The sequence below is a fragment of the Panicum virgatum genome, chromosome 7N, assembly GCF_016808335.1.
Source record: "Panicum virgatum strain AP13 chromosome 7N, P.virgatum_v5, whole genome shotgun sequence".
NCBI lineage: Eukaryota > Viridiplantae > Streptophyta > Magnoliopsida > Poales > Poaceae > Panicum > Panicum virgatum.
The window spans coordinates 1251452-1272500 of NC_053151.1; the positions used below are offsets into that span (position 1 = coordinate 1251452).

Below are 21049 nucleotides of genomic sequence, written 5' to 3' on the forward strand. Positions count from 1 at the left end.
TAATGCTACTGCTGGTAGTCTGATAACTTATCCATGCCACTGATTTTTATTTATGTTCATCCGAGCACTTGGCCATGTCATTTTTTTTATTTTGCTGTCAGCCCTTGTCCATGCCTATGGTGCTGCTTTTGTTTAATTATTTGGCTGAAAATAGCACTTGTCGAGACTTTTCGTTGCTAACTATAACTTAGTGACTGAAAATAGCTGCTGCAGTCTACTTAGATGGGTAACATAACTTGAGTTACATGAAGGAAAGGAATCACCCCCTAATACTCTCTCTGATGTGCCTTTTTTTATTACAATATGCTATGTTACTTCAATTGATATTGGTTTTCAGGTCCAGCCGCCCTGGATAAAAAGGTCAAATTCAACCTTGACATAGTAAGCAAATTCGGTATGATCCTTACTAAAAAATGATATGTTTTATCTTGTTGTTGTGACTGCTTCATGTTCAAATTTCGTTTGCTATACTGCATTGCAATTCAGACTTCATTGTATCTGTTGATTTCATACAATTTACTAGTGACTTATGCTAAGTTTTAACTTGGCTTCCTTTATTACATGTTCAAAATCCACCGAGGCAAAAAGAGAAATGGTTGATGAATATCACTAGCCTAAGTTGCACACTCTTACGAGATTTCTCTGTTCCTCTGCACAGCAACAAGTTGCATACTCTTAAGCACTGATATTACATTTGTTCTCTTAATTTCAGAAAAAACTGGAGAATTAGAACAGAAGCCATGGAACAGAATTAGAACTGAAGAAAATCGAGAGTTCTCTGTTCTTTTTTGTTCAGCACGGCAACAAGTTGCTAATAAAAATTCTTGCTGGATGAAAACTTGTACTTGATGTGTTGGAAGAAAGACTTTGTATTTGATGTAATACTGGATGAAAAGTTGTTGTATTTGATGTGATGCCTGTTCTGTTTAATTTTTGGAAATGAGATCCATGGGTTGGAATTGGAATCCTAAAATGTGCTGAAAAAACTATTGAAATTGTTGTACTAGATTTTTTTATGGGCTGTGGGCTGGAAATGTGGTGACGCCATCATCCATGTAGGCAGCCATGTCATCATCGACGGAGGCAGATACGCTATCGTTCATGTAGGCAACCACATAAGCAGCCACAGTCCTGTCATCGTCTACGTAGGCAGCCATGTCATCATCCATGTGGCGGCTATCTATGACGTTTATTTTCGTCATAGAAAATGGGTTTGGGTTGGGCTTTGGAGGCCAGGGGCATTCTATGACGGTTTCGAAACGTCATGGATCAAACAATCTATGACAAAAATTTAAGGAACGTCACAAGGTGTGATCTGTGACGCTCAATACATGACGCTATTTGAGATCGTCATAGATACTGCTTTATGATGGTATTTTAGTGATCTGTGACGAAATTTAATCGTCATGGATCAACAGATTTTTTTGTAGTGCTTGCGAGTACCTTTTGTACTCAAGTTGCTTTCTAAACCTAGTTGCAGGTGAGTCGGAAGTGGTGTTTGGCCACTTCTACCCCGCCGATTCTGGTGCGGGGGAGGAGTAGGTCGTTGAGGCTGGGATGGTGTCCTTGAGCAAGACATCATCATCGTAGTAGGTTTTATCGTAATCGAACTCCGTGAGAATATGTAGATATAATAATCTTTAAGTTTCTATTTAATATGGTTTTCGTGAGCTCAAGGCTTGTAATGGAAGTTAGTTGAACTCTCCTATATCAAACTTGTAATTTTAAGTGTGTAAAATTGCTCTTTGTGGATCATCGGCAATGTACGCGCTTGTTTAACGATACGTGTGCTTAATCCTGGGCATGTGGCAAATATGTACCGGGACTACCGGGTTTGTTCTCGTTCTAGGTGAATTGTGTTGATTAAGTGCCTCTAAGGTGTGGATTGGCACGTGGTGTGTCGAGAGACGGACACGTACTAGCCCTCATCTTAAAGGATTAATCAATAATTTTACCTAAACCGAGGGCAAATTGGGCGGTTCTCACAAAGTCCTTTTTCCTTGCTCTATTTGGATCATAGGTATTCCTGTAACTATGGAGGTTGCAAGTGACTTGCTAGACAGACAAGGTCCCATCTATAGGGAAGACACTGCAGTTTTTGTTAGTCAGTCAGGGGAGACAGCAGATACCCTCCTTGCTCTTGATTATGCACTAGAAAACGGTGCCCTTTGTGTTGGCATAACAAATACTGTTGGAAGCACGCTGTCGAGAAAAACACACTGTGGAGTTCATATCAATGCTGGTTGTGAGATTGGTGTGGCCAATACCAAGGTTAGTCTATTTAAATTTCTTCCTGTAATGACTATCCTAATTTTTCCATCTCATATTGTATTGGTCCTAACAAAGATACCTGCCAATCTTGCAGGCATATACAAGTCAGATAGTAGCCATGGCGATGATGGCTTTGGCTATTGGATCTGATCAAATATCCACTCAAGCTAGAAGGAATGCTATCATCAGTGGACTTACCAGTCTTCCAAAGTATGTTGAGTTGGATACAAAAGTTTATTATGCTGCCTTTTTTTTTTTGACTGATGCTCCTGAGTCCTGAATGCGTGTACTGTACGATGCAGGCTTTGTCAGTGAAGTTCTCAAACTTGATGCTGAAATGAAGGAGCTTGCCTCTTCCTTGATCGAATCAGAGTCCCTCCTTGTGTTCGGAAGAGGTTATAACTATGCCACTGCATTAGAGGGCGCCCTCAAAGTTAAGGAGGTCGCACTGATACACAGCGAAGGCATGCTTGCTGGTGAGATGAAACATGGACCGCTGGCACTGGTGGATGAAAACCTTCCCATCATTGTCATTGCGACACGCGATGCATGCTTCAGGTAATCAAGCGCTTTGGTTTTATTATTGGTAACAATTCTTTGCTTAACAATTTCTCCACCTGTTGCAGCAAGCAACAATCAGTAATCCAGCAGCTACTTTCCCGCAAGGGGCGCCTGATAGTGATGTGCTCAAAGGGAGATGCGTCTGCCGTAAGTCCTAATGGGTCCTGCAGGGTTATTGAAGTTCCAGGGGTCGCGGATTGTCTCCAACCTGTGATTAACATAAGTCCACTACAGGTTTTTCTACGCTTGCTTTCTAATTTTCTGTGAAATCCTCGAACCTCCTTTTTCATGTTTGCCTTTTCACTACAATTCTGTTGACTGGACTGTTATCGTTGTTTTTGGTTCAGTTGCTTGCATACCATCTGACTGTTCTCCGTGGATTCGATGTGGACCAACCAAGGAACCTGGCGAAGAGTGTAACCACACAATAGGTAGGGGTAGAGGAGATGGGAGGCGTGTATCCCTATGTTGTATCGAGCAGGGTTTTAGGTTAGCGCCATTTTGCTTAGTGTAATTATTTATTATTATTCTTGGGTGGGTAAGTATTACAGTATCTTATACTTCCCCGTCCTAAATTATTACTTCCCCATCCTAAATTATTAGTCGTTTTGGCTTTTCTAGATACATCGATTTTGCTATGCATCTAGACATGATGTATATCTAGGGGCATAGCAAAATCGATGCATCTAGAAAAGCTAAAACAACTAATAATTTGAAACAAAGGGAGTACAAGCTACTGTGAAATGCATGTTGCAAATGGCAGTATTGGAGAAAGAAATATGCAGGAGTGTGTGTCTGTGTGGTTCTTTTTAGAAGGAAAGTGTCTGAATTGTGATGCTACTAAGTTCCAACCAGCTCCCCCCAGCCCCCACACCACACACATTTTTTTTGTTCTGACGGGCAATACGTGTGGTCCGGGCCCGTATGGATGGCTGCAGCGTCGCCCGACAGGCCGTGGGCCGATCGGTTTGGGACGTGTTTCTTTTTTTTTCTTTTTCTGAGAAGAAATAAGAAAGGAGATGAACGAGGCTGTGCGCTGGGACCGCTGTGATTATGCATCACCCTACAAATTTCGAATCCATCGTCTAAGAAAATATTGCCTCAACTCGGCCCAACACGGTGGCCCACCAGCTCCTCCTCCTTCCTTACGCTCGTGAGTCGGGTTTGGGGGTTCGGGATCGGGGCTAGGGTTGGGGTTGCTTCCCTGTAGAGTAGGGTCCTTGGGTGGCGGCAGATCGGCGGTGGCGGCGGGTTGTGGGCGGGGCGGCGTGAGCTGCCGGCTGCGGGCCATGCAGGACAACCAGTGGCCTGTAGGAGCAGGTTGGCGATGCGGGCAGCGGGTAGCAACTCCGGCGGCAGGAGCCAGAGGATGACGGTCGTTATGGGCAGTTTGGTTCGTGGGCCGACGGAGCGTTTTGTTGACGTTGATTTAGATTCAAGACGACATCTAAACGCACCCGGCCGGGACACCCGGCTAGTACAGGCTACAATATATAAATGTCCTCTGTGCTTATTGATTAGTTGATGAGTTCCCCGTCCGATCGGCTCTAATTTGGAGAAGAGGGCCCCGCGATTGCAAGCTCTCCGTCTCCTTACTCGTTCGTTAGTCGTTACTCATGCGCATGCATCGAAACAAAAAAAACATGATAGTTCCGACTAGATCTGAGCATTTAACGCCTGGCGCCCCGGCCCGGCGGCTTGTGGCTTTTTCCATGAGTCATGACGGCCATCAAAACATGTTTTTTTGAAATTTTAAATTTTACCAGCTTTTTTACAGCTATGGGTACTCGTAGCTCATAATCATATTCGCGCTGGGCTCCTGGCGCAGTTCCTGAGGGATGCAGCTCCCTGAACTTGTGCTTTCCTCTGAAAATCGCCAATTCTTATAAACTGATGAAGAAAAAGAAAAACCTCCAAAATACACTGATTCACTCCCATCTGTCCCACTTTCCCGTCCCTCCCCTCCCCTCCCCTCGGACTCTAGGTCTAGCTAGCGGCTGCGACACCCTGTCTTAGGGATGGCAACGGGTATATACCCGCCAGGTAGTTCTATCCCATACCCGTACCCGCGAAAAAAATTATACCCGCTACAATACCCATACCCGTGTGCGGGTACGAAATCGTTCCCATACCGTACCCGTCGGGTAAAATAAACCCGATGGGTAACCCGTACCCGATTAGATACCCGCTATGCACATATTAAATAACACAAAACTAATAAATATATGATATAAATACAATCACAAATCATCAAATATAAGTAAATAAGAGGAAGACAATAATTAATAACATAGCAACAAACAAATTGATCAATTTTTTGAATATATATATCTATATGGATCTAATTTATTATGTTCTATGCATGATTGTTGCGGGTATAAATTACCCATGGGTACGCGGGTATGGGTAGTTCACACCCGTACCCGCACCCGCCTACCCAACGGATAGAGGATTATTCCCATTAACATATCCACGGGTGAAGAATTCATTACATACCCGCCTTTATATCGGGTAAAACTCGTCGGGTATTCGGGTACCCATTGCCATCTCTACCATGTCCAGACCCTCCTCTCTCTCTCTCCCCGCCGTCCGGCTGACCACACTCGCGCAACACCATGGACGCCGACGACGAGCCCAATCCAGAGATAACACACCCGGAGCGTGCGCCCTGCCCCTTGGATTCGCACACTCATGTCCGCCCAATCTGCAATCGACAACATGAGGATGGCGCGAATAGAGAACTGCGTCAGGAAGCGAATAGTCAATCGCGTCAACCAAGAGAGCGGTGTGTTTGCTAATTTTCTTTACCCATATCGATCCTACTGGTGTGTTCTATTATGCACACCATGCAACATTTCTTTCCCATTTTTTTTTGAAAAGATTGCATTTTTACCTTGCTACTAGTGCGTACCTCGTACATTGTTATTTACCCTCATTGTTCTTACTGTATTTAGGTTGGTAGCATTAAGATCCGGACGAGCAGCACAACCTTCCAGAAGAACGGCTGTTGCTGAAACCTCCCAATCTTCTGCAGAAATCCACAGGCCCTCAGAGGAGGAAGGTTCGACCAAGTATTTTACCTCCGCTCACGTGCATAAGTAACGCTTAATGTTCCCTGCACACTTTGTGCCTTCGAAATTGGCCTAACCAATAAGTGCACGAACCTAATATTCCCTGGATGCTTGTAAATGTTGTTATACTGTCGGTTCCCAACTTAGCTTGCTTTATCTGAAATTTCATAATTTGTATAACCTGTATCAAAAAGTTCATCATGTAATTTCATAATTGTGCTACCTAGTTCTTCTAGTATGCACACTAGGCAATATCATATACTCTTCTCAGGGAAATAAAACTCCCCCTTTTTTCTAACAGATTGCATTTTTACCATGCTAGTGTTATCCTAATGCACTGTTATTAACCTCCATCATCTCTATTCTATTTAGACGGCCAACAGCAAGATCCAGAAGAAGTGTTTGGCAAAAAAAAACATTCCAGAAGAAAGACAGCTGCTGAAACGATTCCCTCTCAATCATCTACAGAAATTCACGGCCAAAGGAAGCTTCAACCATGTATGCTATCTCTACCTTGAGTTTTCTGTTGCTCACACACATAATTTGTTACTGTCTTGTTACCTGCAAACTTTATGCCTCCAATATGGCATAAGGTATGGACCTTTTATTCTCAGTTTGCTTGTAAATACTGTCATACTGTGAGCTCCTTACTTTTCCTTTTCTGTAATTATAATTTGTGTTACCTAATAAAGGATATAATCTGTGTAATTTCATCAGGAGCATTTATCCTAACCATTGGCACGAACTAACTGTTGTGACCTTTCCTAGGGCTGTCGTGGGTGCTAGCTTGCATGAAGAAGAATTACCAGACTGGATGTCACAGCTGTAAGTTTCCTTTCCTTCACTTTTTACATGTCCTTTTGATTTGTGAGTCCTTCCAAGTCATAATTGTGAGTTTGTTTTGAGGAATGGGCTAGGGATTGACTAGCCAATCATTACTCCTGAATCGAATCCACTTGTTTTGTTTGAGTAATGGATTGGGTTGGTGTTATTGCATCTAATCATGGGTTGATATGGTGATAAACCAACCATGGGACTGCTTTGTCAGACCAAAAACCACATTTAGTCTTCTCCTTCTTTTCTGCTTCTTAAGCTATTGGTAACTTCCATTTGCGGCAGTTTAATAACAAATAACAAATATATTTCCTAGAAGCTTAAGCAGATTTTTATTAATTCATTTACCTAATGAACCTTTGATTTATCATGATTATCATCATCTCTATGTTTCTAAAGGCATCTTCTTTCGGGGATATTCTTTCTAATCAGATTGGGTTGTTCAGGTTCGAGAAATTGGACTTGGAGGTGTATGAGGATAGCATTTCCACTGGGAAGATGGCTCAAGTAGGGACATATCCCATTGCAGAGGGGGGTATTTCCACTGGGAAGATGGCTCAAGTAGGAAAAGATTCGACCATGTATGATATCTCTGCCTTGAAATTTTCTTCTGCTAGCAATTGTTAGCATTGTCAACTTACCATTAAATATTTTATCCCTCTGATGTGTCCTATTAAATTTGCCAATGGACATGTGTTATTCTCTAGTTGCGTGTGAAAATCTGTTATAATCTCATAAGGATCCTTTAATCAAGCATCACCTTTTTTCCTATGTCATCTTATGTCACAATCATATAGTATTCTTCTGTTGCATTTCTATTTGATTATTATGTTCCCATAAGCTTTGAGGTGTCTAAGATTCTCATGCTTAACGCTCCTACACCTACGCCATATCATGCCAAACTGTATGTTTGCTTGCTCAATTTTTTCAGAAAAACTATATTTGTTGTACTAAGTCTGCTATTGTTTATCCTTTTGTATCTACTGAATTAGTGAGACTGCATCCAGAACTTGGGGGTCTTGTTTGCATGATGTTTTTTTCTGCTCAGGATATTAATTTAGCTTATGATGAAGGGAGCATATTTATTTTTTAAGGTAGTCAAGGGAAAATATCCAGAAATTGCCATTCATTATGTCTATACAAATTCAAGCTAGGCCTACTTTTTTTTTTCTCAGACATGCAGGATAACTGCATGTCATTATATTTAGCAAAGGAATAACAAGCTTGAACAAACACAACACTGAGAATCCATAGGCTGACCTTGTCAGCTATGAACTAGGACTATAAATGGTTTGTGTTTATCTAATGATATAAAGTTAGTGATATGGTAATTTTATTGTGACATTTTTTATCTTGCTTAGGGATGTGGATGGCTTGCATGAAGAAGATCTGTCATCAGATTGGATCTCACTGCTGTAAGTATTTCTTTCACGCATTCATTTTCACGTCTTTTAGCTTGTCAATGGAAGAGTTGGTCTATCTCCATCAAATTGCACAAAATCATGCTAATATAACATTGAAGAATGGTATCATCCCACGAGAACCATGGGGGCTGAGGTTGTACAAACCAATTTTAGGGTGCTTCCTCAAATGGAACACCCCACTAGTACTCATGCCCAGTTTCTGCTTCACCTGCTATTGCTAACTTATGTTCATCCTGTGGAATTTACAGTACTCTTTGAAAGTTTCAATCCTCTACTACTCAAGCTTAAGAACATATTTGATTTCTTTTTAATGCCGTCATCTGATCTTTCAGAGACATTCGTTCTAATCAGATTTAAATGGACGATTTAGGTTTGGCAAGTCAGGCTTGGAGGCAAATGAGGATAGTATTCGTTCCACAGGGAAAGTAGCTCAAGTAGATACACCTCCACTGGTGGAGGGGGGTATTTTTTCAGAGATTGACAGATCCTCGGAGGAGGATTCGACCATGTATGTTCATCTGCCTTGAGTTATCTTCTGCTGGCATATATAAGGGTTAATTTTGCAGTTCTTGCAATTTTTTGTGCTTCCATCTGGCCTAGTAAAGCTGCGTTCAAACCTATTGTTCTCTCTTTGCTTATAAATACTATCAGTTATTGCATGACCGAACTTATTTAGCTATATATGTAATTATATAAGGGGCATTTAATTTAACCTTTGTTTTGTTCCCACTGGTTAGTCTTGTACTATCATTGACTTGTTGTTAATTTGATCATGTTCCATAAGCTTTGAGGTAATACGCATCTCATGCTTATTTGAGATAGTATAAACTTTGTGGTAAGCAGCAGAATATCAGTTATGTGTTACATCTCTCGATGTTTTTTCCCACTTATTATGTATTATGTGCTACATCTTGAGCTCTTATGTTTTCTAGCGTAACTACTTACACGACAGTATGACATTTGATGCTAATATGTATGGTTGCACGTTTACTATTATTGATGTGCTGAGTCTACCATTGTTTATCTTTTTTTTTTCTGGATATACTCGATTTTTTAGATTACATCCAGCAGGTGTTGTTTATGGGCTTCTTACATTAATTGTGTATTTGTGTGCTGGATGTTATATCAGTTTTGCCTATGATGAAATTTGTATGTTTTATGGGATACATAAAAAACATGCATTATCACTGCTGGTTATGTGTTTACAAATATGAGCACCTTCTGTATACCTTATGTAGAATACTGCCCAAGCATGCCATATTCAAATAGGCCCTCCTTTTAGTTTGGAATAATTCTTTACGTCTGTTAAATAATATAAAGTTAGTAACATGCTAACTGTCCGTGGCACTTGTGATTTTACTCAGGACCAAGGCAAAGAAAGGAGATTTGTTTGATGATGATGATGAAGATGAATATGTAGATTGGATAATAAAGATGTAAGTATTTATGGCATGCAGTCATTTCTGTGTTTGACATGACAATACTGTTAGGAACACATGACAATACTGTATACATTATGAATATCTACTGTCCAGTCCTAAGTCCTCAACCTTAGCCACTTGTTTGTTTGAACTTTGAATATGGAATAGGATAGTCTATCACCATGACCACATTGTCCCTCATAGTGTCTACTTGTCTAGCATACAAGTGAGGAATCATGTCATCCTTTCACAATCATTGGTCATCATGTCTTGTCTGTGCTTAATGTCATTTCATTGCAGGAATTTTTTACTGGATTAGTGATACACATCACTATTAGAAGGTTGCTATCCACTCTAGTATAAGCTTAGAAGATCTTTTTAATCACATGAACCTTAAGATTTATTGTTATTGCCATAAACATCATATTGAAGTCACTAGGTACTTCATTTTTCTTGTCATTGCCATAAACATTAGATTGAAGGCATTAGGTGCTTCATTTTTCTTGTCGTTGCTATAAACATCAGATTGAAGTCACTAGGTACTTAATTTTTCGAAGATATTATTTCTAATCAGATTGAAATGGACTATTTAGATTGAAGAGTGGGGGGGCATGATGATATCTTATCCCGTTATATCCCGGATGAAGGAGAAAAACATGTCGCGCATTATGATGTGCCGGATGAGTTCTATGATCCTATTGAAATGGACAATGACACCATGGACAATTGCAAGAGTATGAAGAGAGTTTCTAAGAAAGAAACAATTGAAAATGGAATCAAGTGGATGAGTGAGGAATGCTTTCTTGTTTTCACAAAATATGCTGAAAAGATTAATAATCTTGAGGTTTGTCAATCCTCGCCCTTTATTTTCTTTTTCATGTAGTTCAATTAAGATTTGTTTTCTCCTGGGTTTGTAGGGCATCAAGCACAGGTTTGGTGAGCTTTGCTATCAATGTTTAAGTGTAGAAGCTCATGACAAGATTTTTCATCACTACAACTTCACTATTGAGACAGAGCATAGAAGTACTGATGTTTTAACTTAACAACTTTATTTTGCTGAAGTAAAGCAACTGTCTGGTGTTAAGTCATATTTCTGCTGCCCGCTGGACCGAGGTGATGAAGGTATATGCTCTAATTTTCTTAAGAATTTGTCAAAGTGAACATTAAAGCTTGTTAGTTATATTTTGAAATCTTAGATTAGTTTACATTTTGAATCACCAAAAACTAAAAACAAGTTTTGTATATGAGTAGCTTTCGTTTGAGTTTTTTCTCATTAATTACTCCCTGTAGAGCTGTTACATATTTGATCCTTATTTTGTGTAATTGAATTACATTTTTGTATTTAAAGATTTGTTAACTCTTTTGCATAAGGGCACTGCTATGGATGCAAGAACCAGGAAATGTATGGCCTAAAGCATCCTAGTACAGGTTGTTATGAGGTAGGAGCTGCTGAAATATGTTGGCCTTTTATAGATGACACTGATTCTGGCAGTGATGGTGATGATGATTGTGGTGGCCTTGGCTGTTGACAAGGTACAACTTACGAATATGTAAGAGTTAAATACACCAGCGGTCCTTGAACTTGTCCCGAGGTGCCACTTAGGTCCATGAACTCGCAAAATCAAAATCTGGCACCCTGAACTTGTTAAGTTGTGCCACTTAGGTCCATACCCCTTGACGTGGCGCCATATGGCGTGAATATATGCAGAAAAGCCCTCCAAATTTGTCATCTTCTACCTTCACATCCTCCATATTTGAGGGACAGAGAGAGAGGAGGCAATGCTGCCGGTGTCGATGTTGAGCTCCACTGTTCCAGGGCCGCGCGAGGGAGAGAGCGCCGCTGCTAGACCCCGCTGGGCGAGGGAGCGGTGCTTCAGCCCGCCGTGCGCTCGCCGCCCTGGCCTGCACGCGCGCCGCCGCGGGATCGAGCCTGCACGCTGCCGCACGGAGCCCGTTTGTGCGCCGCCGCCGGATGCCCTGGACCGAACGCACGCCGTCGCGAGAGCCCCTCCGCACGCGCCGTGCTCCCGCGCGGCTCGTGCGCGTCGCTCGCGTCCGGCCGGCCCGCCTCGCCCGACGCCGTGTGCTGCTCGCGCTGCGGTCCATCAGTCTGCCCACGCGGTCCTACGCCCTCGTCCTAAAGGCCGAGCAGGAGCTGCAGTGGCTCAGGGCCCTCGTGTCACCGTCCTCGGCCTTACCGTCGGCGCATGCACTGTGTGCGCTGCTCCAGGACCCTTCTGAGCTGCCATCGCGGGCCGACGCAGCAGGGTGGAGGTGTACGCTGCGGTGCTGAAGAAGGCGAGCAGGGCGATCAGAAGGGGGTGCAGCAGGCGCGCCACTGCCGCCGAGACCGCCAGGGATGATTCTTGCAGTGGCGCGCTGAGGCCGCAAGTGAGAGGTGACAACTTAACAAGTTAACAAGTTTAGGGTACCAGATTTCGATTTTGTGAGTTCTTGGACCTAAGTGGCACCTCGGGTTAAGTTCAAGGGCCGTTGGTGTACTCAATATGTAAATAAAAATATTCACTGTGAAAATATCTGTCCATATCTTAGTAATTTTATTTCCTCAGATGTGTGCTTGTTTTTATGTTGTTTCTGGGTCAAATTTCCATCTTGCTCAGCTTGTAATCAGTCCTTTATGACATGTAAGTCTCAATGTTTTTCAGGCGTCGCCTAGTCGTCGCCTAGGCGACAAGGCGTGGTAGAGGGCCAAGGCGTCGGGAGCGCCACGACCTCAGCTTGTATGGTGTCCGCCTCGAAGGATTAGGCGTCGCCTAGGCGCGAATGGCGTCGAGCGGACGCCTACAGCCAGGTAGCGGACGCCTACAGCTAGTGGGGGTGGGAAATCGAGCACGAGTCGGGGCGCGAGGCGGGAAATCGACCCCGCATTCGCGCCAGAACGGAATCGGCGGGAATCGACCGCTCCGCGCGGTAAATCTCCCGCTCGGGTGCGGGCAGATTCACGGAGAGAGAGGGAGAGGGAGAGGAAAAGAGAAGGCGGAGGCGGGAACTCTTGGCGGTGGCGACGGCACTCTATCCCCGCTTGCCGCTCCTCTGTTCTAGCTTCGAGTTCCGGCTGCCCCTCCATCCCCGCTTGCCGCTCGCCCGCTCCTCTGTTCGAGCTTCGAGTTCCGGCCGCCCCTCCACCCCTGCTTGCCGCTCGCCCGCTCCTCTGTTCGAGCTTCGAGTTCCGGCCGCCCCTCCATCCCCGCTTGCCGCTTGCGCGCTCCTCTGTTCGAGCTTCGAGTTCCGCCCGTCCGCATCTCCCACCCGTCCGCACCTGCTCCTGCCCGTCCGCACCTGCAGCTCATGCACATCAGGCCTTGCTCGCCCTTCTCCGTCGATCGGCCGGACCTGTAGTTGTCGCTGTCCGCACCTGCTCTTCTACCTCCGTCGCCCGTCCGCCTGGTACGTTCCCTGCCTCCTCTCTGTTCCCAGGCGCTCTGTTATGATTTTGAGTATTGTATGCAGTGCACATCCCTTTGCTTGTGTACTCTGAAAGTCTGAATATTGTATGCCTCGTGCTCTGCTTTTGATCTGATGATTATTGTATGCCTCATGCTCTGCTTTTGCTCTGAATATTGTATGCCTCTTGTGTATTGTTTCCTTTTTAATTCTCATATATGAACTATGCTTGCTAATTTGTGGACTAATTGAGTTCAGACAGACTATGATGTCATTTGCCATGCTCATATATGAACTATGCTTGCTAATTTGTTATCTTGCCTCGTGTATTGTTTCCTTTTTAATTCTCAACAACTGATAACCTGTTTGATTGCTGAATTCTGTAATTGTCATGCAGTTTCCTTAAAAGGGGAAGGATGCTACATGGGAGAAGAGCTTTTGGAAAGGAAAGGAAGGAACCTGGGCTCAAGAATTGGCCATGGTTTCAAAGGCGTCGCCTAGGCGTCCGGGCGCCGAATTTTTCTGGGCGTCGGCGTCGCCTAACTATTTTCGTATATGGCGCCCGCCTTGAAGGATTAGGCGTCTGGGCGTCGCCTAGATGCATATGGCGGCCGCCTTAGGGGCGAAACTGGCGCGTGCAGGGGAACGAAAAAGCACGCGTGGGAAGAGTCCCGCCCGCGATGCGTTTCCCGCCTTATTGCCTGCTGCGCGGGGAAGGAATAGAAAGGGAGAGACGAGAAAGGGAGGGAAGGGAGAGATAAACCTTTCCACGCTCCCGCCGCTGCTCAGGTCGTGCTCTTCTTCCCTGCGACTTCCCGCCGACCAGGTGCTCCGAGCGCGCGCGGCTCCCTCGCGGCGCGGCCCCGACCCCGAGCTCACGCGGCCCCGACCCCGAGCGCGCGCGGCTCCCTCGCAGGCGCGGCGCAGCGCAGGTCCTTCGCGGGTATGTCTTCCTCGGTCTTCAAGTTCCTCTTCTCCTCCCCTTCCTCTGTTTTTAAAGGCATGACTCCTTGTTGGACATGGCTGCCGACAGCCCCTCTTTATTCATATAAAATGCAACATTTCATGCACATCACATGGGTAGGGCCTGCTACTGTGATTAGGACATTAGATCCTCTATTTATTTGTTAATGGCACTGCTTCACATGCTAATTGCTCTGACTTATGTGCTAAAGTTATTTGTTTTATACAACTAGACAACTGCTCCGTTTTATATGCAGAACTGATTGTAGGGGTGCTATTGCTGCTGCTTTTCCATGTGCATGACTTATAATTTTATTTATTCATGAAGACATGTACTTACTTTTGTGTTACTGGTATTTGCTCACCTGCTGTCCTGACCCATGCTATTTGCTAACTGCTCATTAACTTGTATGAAATATGCAGCTGATAGCTCAATGGCGAGTCCAACTTCTGCCAATGGCGAGTATGATCCCAAGATTGATCCTGCCCGGAAGCCACCAAGATCAACTGACCCAGGGTGGAAGTATGCATATTGGCCGGACCTTGAAAACAAAGATAAGGTGGAATGCTTGCTATGTGGTGATCATTTTCGTGGAGGGATAAAAAGGCTCAAGCAGCATTTGGCAGGTGGCTATGGAGATGCAAAACTGTGTCCAAAGTCAACCAGTGAATTAAGGAAGGAGATGACAGCTTACATTGAATCCAACAAGAGAAAAAGACCAATATACCTAGGTGAAGAGGAGGAAGAAGTGGTGGAGGTGGCAGCAAATGGGTCTGCGGCTGTACATGAGAATGAAGCTTCTGTTGTGGAGTCTCAAGCCTCCAAGGTGCAGCCTAAGCCTAGTTCAGGTACAGCAGCCAAAAGAAGGCAAGCAACCTTACAATTCAAGGCAAGTGACAACAAGAAAAAACCACAGACAAAGGCACCCAAATCTGTTGTTGAGATGATGCGGAAAACACCAGAAGAGATGGTGGATGAGAGACTTGCAGAGTCTTATCAGCCCACAATTGTGTCCATTACAAAAAGTAAGGAAGAGAAGGAATATGTGGATATGCAGTGGGCTCTGTTCTTCTATGAGTGTGGGATACCTTTTAATGCAGCAGCTTCTAGGCAATTTCATATTGCAGTCGAGGCCACAGCACAATATGGTTCAGGGTACAAGCCTGTGACACCTTATCAGTTGGGGGAGCCATTGCTTCAAAAGGACGTGAAGGCAACAAGCACTATGAGGGAGGATCATGAGCGGGCATGGAAGCATTACGGGTGCACACTCATGTCCGATGGTTGGTCTGATAAGAGGGGACGCCACCTTATTAACTTCTTAGTGAACAGCCCAGAGGGTACTTACTTTTTGGAGTCCATTGATGCATCAAGTGAAGTACATGATGCAAACATGCTTGCTGATTTGCTAGAGGAAAAAATTGAGGGCATTGGGAGAGACAACGTTGTTCAAGTTGTCACAGATAATGGTGCCAACTTCAAGGCAGCAGGCAAGCTTCTGATGGAGAGGATTCCTACGATGTTTTGGAGTCCATGTGCTGCACATTACTTGGACCTCATGCTGGAAGACATAGGAAACTTGAAGGAGTTCAAGAAACCTATTGCACGTGCAAGGCGTGTGACAACTTTTATATACAGACATGGAAGAGTCCTTAGTGCCATGAGGGAGAAGACTGGTGGGGCTGGCATTGTGAGAGCTGCAGCCACTCGTTTTGCAACTTCATTTCTTACTCTGAAGAGCATGTATAAGCACAAGGATGAATTGAAGTCTTTATTTGTTAGTCCTGTTTGGACTGGGAACAAATTGGCAAAGACCAAGGCTGGTCTTGATGTGCATGACATTATCCTCTCCACACAGTTTTGGAATTCAGTGGAAGATTGCCTTAGAGCATCAGCCCCACTCCTTATTGTGCTTAGGGTGGTTGATGGAGATGAGAGGCCAGCTATGCCGGAGGTTCAAGCATTAATGAAACATGCAAAGGAGAAGATAACTCAAAGCTTTGCCATCCAAACCAAGAAGAGTTTGCTCAAGAGTATCATGGCCATAATTGAGCGACGTTGGGAGAAACAAATGGATCACCCACTATATGGGGCTGCAATGTATTTGAACCCAGGGAAGCTACATCCTCTCATAAGAGATGATGATGATGCAACTGTTGGACAGCTAAGAGGTTGCTTTCTTGATGTGCTTGCAAGAATGGTGGAAGATGAGGATACTAGAGACAAAATCAACGCTCAAGCAATGGATTATGAATACCTTAGAGGAAATGCTTTTTCAAACAAAATGGCCAAAGACAACATTGCAACAATGAGCCCTCGTAAGTGTTGCTGTTCTATTTTAATTTCAGCAAGGGTACATTATGGAAATTTAATTCCAGCAGCAAGTGAGCATTATTTTCAGTCCTAGGTCCTAATATATGATTGTATTTGTTATTCTAGTTGAGTGGTGGCGTTCTTATGGTGACCGAGCTATTGAGCTACAAAGATTTGCTAGGCGTTTGGTGAGTCTTTGTGCCTCATCATCTGGATGTGAGCGCAATTGGAGTACGTTTGAATTTGTGAGTTTCTCCTCATTTGACAACTATTGTTAGTTTGTTATCAATATTTTCAGCAAATAGTTTATTTATTTATTGCTACATTCTATATCTTACTTTGTAGATCCACACAAAGAAAAGGAACCGGTTTTTGCATAAGAGGCTGAATTCTATTGTCTTTGTTTCCTACAACCGAAAGATGAAAGCTAGGTTCCAAAAACTACGCCACAAGAAGGGGAAGAACTTTGATCCTTTGGTTGTCGAGGACTTCAGTTGGGACAATGAGTGGGCTGACTCATTGCATGTAGCCCCTGAAGGAGCGCGTGGGTGTGAGTGTGACCTTACATGGGACCTTGTGGATAATGCTGTTGGAGCATCACAATCACTTCGTGGTCGAAAATTACCAAGAAGAGCCCACAACGTGTATTCAAGAAGAAATTCACCACATATTGTTGAAGGGGAGTTGGGTTCAGAAAATGAAGAGGAAGAAAATGAAGATCCACATGATGATGCAGATGTCACAGATTCTGAGGAGCCTAATGGTGCCAATAATGGTGGAGAACAAGTGGAGGCAGCAACCAATATTCCAGGAGAATTTGATGATGGCTATTGAGACTCGAGAGATGGGAGAGTTCAAAACTCCATATAACCTATCTATTTTGCTAGTTCACATATCTGCTGCCCTAGCAGCAAGTACTAGTTAATATTATGCCACTAGAACCTAGTTTGTGGCTATTTCAGATTTGATATTGTCCTAAATTATGTTCTGCTGCTACTTGGTGCCTTGCTGTTTTGCTACCTTATGGCGTGCACTGTGCACTACTGCACTAGTACTGATTAGTATGTTATTATAAGGTTATGAATTGGCATATTAAGTGTTGACTTGCTTCTGAATTTTTTGTTGCACTATATATTAATATTCTTACAAGGCGTCGCCTAGGCGAACGCCTAATTCGCCTAGGCAGCTAGGCGGTGGTTACTCGCCGCGCTTCGCCTTACCGCCTTTAAAACCATGGAATTGGCAACAAACGAGGTATGTATGTGCTGCACTAGTGTATAAAATTCTAGCTTACAACGCCTAAGCAATGTGTGTATGGCGTCGCCTAGGCGTCCGCCACAAACGCCTAGGCGTTGTGAAGGGGGTCGGGCGCCGCGCCTCGCCGCGTCGCCTCAAAAACATTGGTAAGTCTTATGTTAATGCTTCTATGGTGACTGTCCGCCTACCTCAGCTCACTTGATGCTGACCTCTGTATACAAACTTTATTAGGGAAATTGAAAGATTTAGTAGAAATAAGTTAAACCCTATTGGCATGTGTAGCCCTTTTGCTGTGTTATATCGACTGGTAGAAATCAAGGACCACCAAGTTATAAATCACTATAAGGTCATATTACAGGAATGCTGGATAGATAAATCACTATAAGCTTCATGACATATCATTGTCATTTTATTTATTGCATATAACAATTACTTACCAACTTTACAAGGAAGTGAGGTTTGTTCTGTGCAGTGTGCTATTCCTTTTGCACAAAAACTACAATTGCAAGCTGAACTCATGTTGCTCCGCCAATGTTTTTGCATTGAGAACATAGTAAAATTTTGAGTTGCGATGATTCATGTTACCTTTTTGCTTCCATGATTCACTTTCACATACTACTGTCTACTCATATCCTATGATGCTGACTAACTAGCATTCTTATTTTATCTGCAGCCATCAAATATGGGCAGCTTGGACATGTATGCGAAAACAAAGATCTTGTGAGTGGTTCTTGGGAAGGACGATCAAGCTTTGTTGCTATCTGAGTGTTATTCAGCCTGCTACTGATACCGCTGGAGGAACTTTTTGTAAATACTATTAGCATTTAGAATCTTCCAGTTTCTGCCCCGACAATATCCTAATTCAGTAAGGCTGATCCAGATGACCACTAGAGGAACTTACGTTTGTCTTTCGTGTCAAAATAACCAGACCTAATTCTGTTTGAAGTTGGACTAATGTTATTTACAGTCCAGGGCATTATGCTTGCCAAGGTGGTATCTTTTGAGATGTGTTTCTCGTTTGAGAGCCAAGTTTACATCCTTTGCTGTGGTGAAAAACTGCAGATAGGAGCTAGACCAATTCATTCATTCCATCAAAACTACAACTTATTTGTGCTTCAAGATTTCTTTTGCCTGTTAGACTGAAATCAGTTGATAACCGGAAATGTTTGACATGTTGGGAACTATATATAGGCTGCAAAATTACCTGACAAAATGATCTGGCTCTGGAAAGAATAAAAAAAAGCAAAAAAAAAAAAAGAAGCGGTATGGCATTAACCCACCGATGACTTCTGAGAATGTTTGCAAGGGAGACCATGGCAGGGCATGGTATGCTCTTTTGTTTGCAAGAGGCGGCTCTGCTGTACCATGTCCTCGATGTCTAGGTCACTAGATGCATAACAAAATTTATATATCTAAGTGCATTGCAAAATCTATATATCTAGAAAAGCTAAAATGACTAATAATTTAGGATAGAGGGAGTACTTTATAACTATAAATGCTAATGATAATCACATCATTCAATTATTTGAAGGATTTTAGTTCAAAAATAAAAAAAACTATTCATTTGAAGGAGCAGCGGGAACTGTAACTGTTCGTGCCATGGAGTACGGGATAAGTATGTTTAACGCTTCAAGAATCTTGCAACATTTTAATCCTTAATGACTAACTGGAGTTGAGCGGAATAAATTTTACTACTATTTTCACTTGTTTCGATGGAAAATGCTGTGCGCGTATGTCTGGATCGTACAACCCTCCCATCCGACCAATTCCAGTGTCGTTACTGTTTGGGCACTGATTGAGGAGGTCCGTGAATTAGTCTGCAGGATGCAGCGCTAAGAAGAAAAAGAAAACCGTGCAGCTACTTCCAGTTGCACTTTCATAAACGGTGGAAGAATCACATTTTGCTTTATGCAGTTACCTGCCTCTATTGCAGATGTTCATCCTGCGTTAATGCTTCACATGTCTGCCACGAATTCGAACAGATCCATTCTAGAGCAAGATCAAATGAAGATACTGTGAGAACGGTGCCTGTTGATACCATCCGCGTCCAGTAACCAAGAGGCCCAAACTATACCTACATTCCCGTTGAAGTCTGCAGGCTGCTTAATTGCTTATTCACTCTTTTCTTGTGAGTCACAGAAATGTTGGGACGGGAGCTCTTCCATAGACCGTAATACACTTCTTTCTGTAGAGTCACTGTCAGTTTCAAGTTCAAGTATGGTATTTGCAGTATCGACCAGGCATATGTTGTTCTGCAACTCATGACAGCTTCCCTGATCATACTCTGGAAACCAAGCTGCACTTTCCAGTTCACCAACATTACGACATCCAGACAAAATCAGATCTAGCATTTTTCTTCGCACATTGTATACAGGATTGGCCTCAACTAGGCAGCCTTTACTGTAACTCTCCCTCAGAACGACTGTCTGTGCACTTCCCTTGGTCGAGATGTAGAAAATTCCTGGGTACTTAAGAAGAAGCTCCCGCAAGTTTACTTCCATAGCAAAAACTCGTCTGAAGTGCAACAGTCTCTCAAGTGGTATCATCTTTTCCACCATAAGGCTTACCAGTTCATGAAGAATACCAACAATACGTTTCTCAATCCGCTCCACATTGTGTATCGGATGCAAATCATTCTTCTCATAAGGCTTGGTGTAGGGAAGCCTCTGCCAGTTCTTCAGTTTTTCCCTAAAGCCTTTCTCAATCTTAAATCCAGTAGGGAAGTTGATTGGAAAAGCGTATTTTGTCTCTGATTCAGCTAGCCATTTTTTCAGTGTACTATTTCTTCCTCCATTCTTCAATCTTAGCTACAGCTAATTCGTCATCCCGAGAGACAAGTGACAGAGTATCAGGGGATTCAAGATATAAATCATGTGGATACTTTGGTAGCATGGAAGACCTGTAATCATCAGGCAGCCCAAGTTCCCTTCTTACGAGCCATAATGCGTGCATATTCAGAGTTCCATTTGTAGAGATCATGAGAAGTTTCTTCAGCCGCTGAACTATGTTGGTCTCATTCTCCCTGATCACAGCCTCTTCCTCTGCAATCAAGTTAGTCATCTTTTGTGTGATCTTGCAGCAATGGTTTCTCTTCACAGGGTGCACGTAAATCTGGAAAATGTGGGGATATTTCTTGAGGAAAACACCAATCTCAATGTTCGACCCTACCTCATGTCTCCACTTTGAAAGAAGTTGCAGAGAAGCATATCCATTCCTCTGCTGAGATATCAACTCGCGTACAGCCAAGGCCAGCCTCAAGTTCCTCAGTTGAACCATTAGCTTGTCCAGCCTATGATCCCTTGTTCTGCCCTCCAGACGCGTTCTTGCTGAATCTACTGGCTTCTTCCACCTCCGCTGGATACCACAGATAAAGGGACCATACTGGAATGTCCAACTCCCAGTCAATATTCTCAGCCGCATAGAGAGGGCATGCATGTTTCCTGGACCGAATATGATCGATGCCATTTTTTTTTGTATGTTAGAACTCCAATCCTTAGAATATACAAAGCTGCATCAAAAACCACAAGT

The 21049-nt window shown here is 43.4% G+C and overlaps 2 protein-coding genes, 1 long non-coding RNA gene and 1 pseudogene across 8 annotated transcripts; 3 read left to right on the top strand and 1 right to left on the bottom strand.

Moving 5' to 3' along the window:
- The first annotated feature begins 178 nt into the window (after positions 1-178).
- On the top strand, positions 179-965 carry LOC120681753. The gene is made up of 2 exons (XR_005678058.1): positions 179-394; positions 713-965. It is a non-coding gene; the product is annotated as an uncharacterized LOC120681753 (long non-coding RNA).
- An 838-nt stretch (positions 966-1803) lies between these two features.
- Positions 1804-3360, top strand: LOC120682962 (glutamine--fructose-6-phosphate aminotransferase [isomerizing] 2-like). The gene is made up of 6 exons (XM_039964970.1): positions 1804-1816; positions 2021-2271; positions 2366-2490; positions 2584-2829; positions 2898-3066; positions 3180-3360. Exons 1-6 carry the CDS (start codon positions 1804-1806, stop codon positions 3261-3263), a joined length of 888 nt encoding a protein of 295 aa, XP_039820904.1. The 3' UTR covers positions 3264-3360.
- Positions 3361-5371: 2011 nt separating this feature from the next.
- Positions 5372-18527, top strand: LOC120681668. Of its 6 annotated transcripts, XM_039963253.1 has the most exons (18): positions 5372-5617; positions 5787-5903; positions 6276-6401; positions 6672-6728; positions 7184-7318; positions 8099-8152; positions 8532-8669; positions 9526-9597; positions 10176-10426; positions 10500-10704; positions 10954-11115; positions 12249-12990; positions 13385-13930; positions 14374-16269; positions 16391-16509; positions 16610-17518; positions 17593-17667; positions 18195-18527. In XM_039963253.1, exons 14-16 carry the CDS (start codon positions 14385-14387, stop codon positions 17096-17098), a joined length of 2493 nt encoding a protein of 830 aa, XP_039819187.1. In that variant the 5' UTR covers positions 5372-5617; positions 5787-5903; positions 6276-6401; positions 6672-6728; positions 7184-7318; positions 8099-8152; positions 8532-8669; positions 9526-9597; positions 10176-10426; positions 10500-10704; positions 10954-11115; positions 12249-12990; positions 13385-13930; positions 14374-14384; the 3' UTR covers positions 17099-17518; positions 17593-17667; positions 18195-18527. The 6 variants fall into 6 exon arrangements, with proteins under 6 accessions (XP_039819187.1, XP_039819186.1, XP_039819191.1 ...); XM_039963252.1 differs by having other exon boundaries at positions 16610-17667; XM_039963257.1 differs by having other exon boundaries at positions 11056-11115; positions 16610-17667.
- A 995-nt stretch (positions 18528-19522) lies between these two features.
- Positions 19523-20986, bottom strand: LOC120681686 (annotated as a pseudogene).
- Between the last annotated feature and the right edge of the window lie 63 nt (positions 20987-21049).